Raw genomic sequence first — 4448 nt, forward strand, 5'->3', positions numbered from 1 at the left:
CAAACTTGAGGAGAAAGGCCTAGGAATGACCAAGGATCAGAACAATTTGATCAACCTCGGAAAAGAAATAACTATGAAGAAGGAACTGGAAATGTGATCGATGAAGATTTGGAGATGCAAATTGAATCTGGATCAAGTGATTCTGAGGACGATGTCGAGCTCGAAGGGGGATGGGATGGGGGTCTTTTCTCAAAAGGAGATATCATGGTCTTTCGAAAACTTCTGCGAGATGTATTCCTACCATCGGGGATTGCTAGACTTCCTCCAAATTTAGGAGAAGCAAAGAACGGGTCTTTGAAAGCGGCACAGTGGCATAGCCTCTTTGCTTACATCATTCCGCTGATTGTTGTTGAAATGTACGTTGCCGACGTGGATCAATTGAAGAAGGATTCCAATTGAGGTCAAATTTTATTGAATGTTGCTGCTTTGATTCAATGTACAAATATTGTTTGCGCGAAAAAGGTATCTGAATATGAATCACGGTCATTTGAAAAATTTTACCGCCAATATCATCAGACTTCAAAAAACATCTTTCAAACTGTACCAATCGTCCCAAACCATCATTACGCGTTACATATACCGGATCAGATGAGACGTTGGGGCCCTCTCATCTCAGTGGCAGAGTTTGCAGGTGAAAGATTGATAGGGGTGTTGCAAAAGATACCTAACAACAAGGACCTTAGTAAGTTTTTTGTGTTGCATTCGGTATATTATTAAGTAAAACTGATCCGTTCTTTGACAGATTGAATGGATGGGACCATGATGTCTCGCTTTAGTCAATGGCAGAGGCTGCTGGGAAATCATTCAGTAGTCGAGGAGATCACGGTACCATCTGGGCATGAATCAATGAGGGACCCCGGCAAAAACCGTTATCGCATTCGTCTCGAAGAGAGGGAATACACCGCTTTGCTTAAGTATGCCCAAGTTCTAAACCCGGAAATACGGAACTATTGTCAAATTCCACATCCACCTGAAGCGCTTATATTACAACCTTATGCAGTCACAAAGGCTTCATGGAAAATCTCAAAAAGAATCACGTTGTCCGTACTCAAGCCAAACAATTGTATACAATACAAGAACGCGGGGAAGACTTCTTATGGCCTAATCAGGAGGATCTACCAGTTCCAGAACATTGAACACAAGTGGCAAACGGTTTGTTTGGTAAACCCAATTGCCAATCTTTATGCTACAGATTTAGAGTCATCTTCTTGTTTTTTTCGTTATATTCTTTTTCTGCAAAAATGTGTGGTTGGCCAAATTGAATCATCTGACGTAGTTGTTTCGCCTGATTCTGTTGTGTGTGTTTCTGCTTATTGTCTTTTATCTCCCAATACCTTTGGAATCCAAGAGAGAGGGATCATACTGCGACCATATGAGTATAAGTCTCAACTCGATATATAGTTGTTTCCTTGTTTTCTAGTACTCATTATCCATATTTGAAATGCAAACCTGTGATGTTCCCTTCCTTTTGACCTACTTTGGAGATGAAGTCAGGCTGAGCCTCCGTTTTTGAAATTACAAGTTGATTCACATCGACTCTATTCAATACTTATCAACATATCGCTTTCAAAATTGGCGCTTAGACATTATCGATCTCAAAATTGGCTCTTATTTTGGTCTCTCATGGGTCACAGGTAGTTTAAAGCACAAATTGGAATCAATCAATTGGCAGGACACAAAACAAACAACAATATAAGAGAACAGAAGCGTGTTTTTGGGTTTTGTGATTATAACAAGATTTTTTTTGGTTTAGGTCCACAGTGGTTTTAAGAAATGGGGCGGAATTAAACAGCGTTCAAGAAACAGGTGCGTGTTTTTGGGTTTTGGGATTATAAGAAGATTTTTTTAAGATTTTGTCAAGAGGTTTTTAGGCATGGGGGAAAATAAAAACGATTATAACTGAAGCGACCCTCAAGCATTTTCACCACCCTCACTCATCATCATACAAGTTGCCATATTCACCTTGTTCATAAAACTGGTCATTGTCATCATCTGTACCTAGAGCCGTGCCATTACCACCCATATTGATATCTTTGTCGTCATCTTCGTCATCAGCTTCGTTGGGGCCTGGGTCGACATTGTCTTCTTCATCTGATAACTCATACGCTTCGGATAGGGCGTCGCGGTATTTGGCAGTAAATCTTTCGTCACTAAGGAGCTCATCGGGATGTCGTTTAGGTAAAAGGGATTGACTCACATCCGGAAGGAAACAGACGTTGTTGGCATCGGCAGTTAAGTGACGTTGACCAGGACCAAGAGCCTTGAACCATTTGTGGTTATAGAAGTCAATGGGGAGATTAACTGGAGCTCGGGGGAATTGAGAAGGAACAGGAACTCTAGGTAACATGCGGGGAACCTTCACCGTGCCCTTTCCGTTTGAACTGAGCTGAGCCTCTTTCGCCATTTCCAGATCAAGTGCTCGAAAGAACTTGTTGGCGTTGTTGGAGCGATAGGGTAAGGTCTTGATGATTCGCACATTGCTGCTTCTGTCGAGTTCGTCATCGCTGTGGGCCAGGATGTTGTCGCAGAGTGTTCTATAGCGAAGGGGAACTTTCGCTTTGTGCTTGAATAGATAGTCGCATATTTGATTACGGAGCTGAGATACAAGCAGGTATTAGATAACTGACAATTTGATTTGAAGAAACAATGAAAACAATCAAACAAATCACTTACTCTTTCCCTATACTTTTGGATATTTTTTCTGTTCGATTCTCTAGCAAGGCGCCCCGCTTCAGCCTTTTCAGCCTTGTATTTCCCAGCCATTACATAATGTACGTAATGATTATAGGTTGCAATGAACAAAGTGATGTTGTCCGCATATTTGAGTTCGACATTCATATAGTTGTAAGTTCCGGAGGCTAAGAGTTGGCGAAAGGTGTTGAGGCAGGTGATTCAACATGCTGAATTGTACAAGGAATCAGGGGCATCTTCAAGGTCCGGTGCCCATTCCCGGATCCCAACTTTTGCCAGTATGCCATTCATATATAGCACAGAGATCTGGTCAATATGACCAAGACCCCTGGCTATCTTACCACCATTAACACGCAATTCTTTCAAAGACAGAATAGATTCTCGAGCGATAATGTCGCCGCTGGCCGGATCGCCAATGACCGCTTCAACTTCTGCAGACGTGCTGAACTTTGCATTGAACTCTTGCAAAAGGCCAGGGTTGGGGGTTGGGGGAATATCGCTTTGTCTGTAAAGACCCCACATCATCTTTATGTGGACGTAAAGCGCTTACTAAAAGGGTGTAGCAGTCAAATAATCAGCATCAATACCGTATCACTTCTTTGATTTGACTCTCTTACCTTGCAAGACTTGAAGTCTTTGGGAGTCTCAGTCAGATGGAGTTGTAATGGATGTTTCTTGCGGGGAGGAGTAGGTGTTGCCGGTGTTCTGGGAGTTCTTGAAGGCGGTGTTGTACCTTGAGAGACCTTGCGAGTAGGTGGTGTAGAAATGCGCTGAGACATTGGTGTAGAGGATGACTGGGTGGACTGAGTTCCCTTTTTGACAGACAATTTGCTGACTTGGGTTTGAAGAGTGCCAATGATTGTTTGAAACTCGGTTGCTTGTTGCTTTAGAGCCTGGGCGATGGCAGCGGAGATGGTATCAGGTGTGACAACAGATTCAGAGGTCGCAGCGGAAGATGGATCAACGGTCATGGAGGTTCCGGTTTCCATTTTTGGTTTATTAAAGTGTTTAAGATAAAGAAGTTACGCAGAATGATTTGAACAAAATCAGATTTGTCCAATGGAAACAAAAGAATTGAATTCGAAGTGCAGGGCGCAAAAAATTTTGTTTGGAGGAACAGAAAGCCCAGAAATATCAGCGGATTTATAGGTTTTGAGAACACATATGAATCCAGAAACAAAGGAACTTGCCCAGACAGTAATCCAAATGAATTCCTTTGAAATTTTTAATTCTACAACGACAACTGAACATTGACTAGCTGCGGCTGGTGGATTAAAAAAGAATCACAAAGAATAATCCACCGTTGGTCCTCTTTTTGGCTAGTGTCATGCTGGTTATTATGTATAGATTGCTCACCCGACGTGGGGATAGTCCAGGATTGTTGAAGATTAAAGGCCATCTCGTCCGGAGATGGAAGACCCTTTGAATTGATGATGTAATGAGCTGGATTGATGATGTAGAGATTTGATCAAAATAGAGGGTGCTGTGATGAACCAAGGATCGGACTGGCTGGATTTGAATTTCGATGAGTGTCAATGTTGCAGTATGATATGGATTGGTTGCACGCCAGGTAGAAGGTGTCGCAGATCAGGTGAACGATGTCGCAGACTATCTATCTGATGTCGCAGACCATCTATCTGATGTCGCAGAGTCTCCTGGGGTGTCGCGGCCCGATTTGGCCATGTTGCATACAAGTCGTATGAAACGCCCGGGGCAGCGACAGCGTGTCGCAGCCCCGAATGCGACACCCCATTACT

The 4448-nt window shown here is 42.9% G+C and overlaps 2 protein-coding genes across 2 annotated transcripts; one reads left to right on the forward strand and one right to left on the reverse strand.

Moving 5' to 3' along the window:
- Positions 1 to 65: 65 nt before the first annotated feature.
- Positions 66 to 1638, forward strand: MELLADRAFT_114730 (uncharacterized protein; the record flags this gene model as incomplete). Its single annotated transcript, XM_007419737.1, has 3 exons — positions 66 to 356; positions 777 to 1152; positions 1495 to 1638. Coding segments are annotated over 3 exons (811 nt in total), but the record flags the coding sequence as incomplete, so codon positions are not given.
- A 292-nt stretch (positions 1639 to 1930) lies between these two features.
- MELLADRAFT_114731 (uncharacterized protein) lies at positions 1931 to 3680 on the reverse strand (the record flags this gene model as incomplete). The annotated part of the gene is made up of 4 exons (XM_007419738.1): positions 1931 to 2158; positions 2674 to 2858; positions 2898 to 3216; positions 3309 to 3680. 4 exons carry the CDS (start codon positions 3678 to 3680, stop codon positions 1931 to 1933), a joined length of 1104 nt encoding a protein of 367 aa, XP_007419800.1.
- Between the last annotated feature and the right edge of the window lie 768 nt (positions 3681 to 4448).

This window comes from Melampsora larici-populina, assembly GCF_000204055.1.
Source record: "Melampsora larici-populina 98AG31 unplaced genomic scaffold MELLAscaffold_438, whole genome shotgun sequence".
NCBI classification, from domain to species: Eukaryota; Fungi; Basidiomycota; class Pucciniomycetes; order Pucciniales; family Melampsoraceae; genus Melampsora; species Melampsora laricis-populina.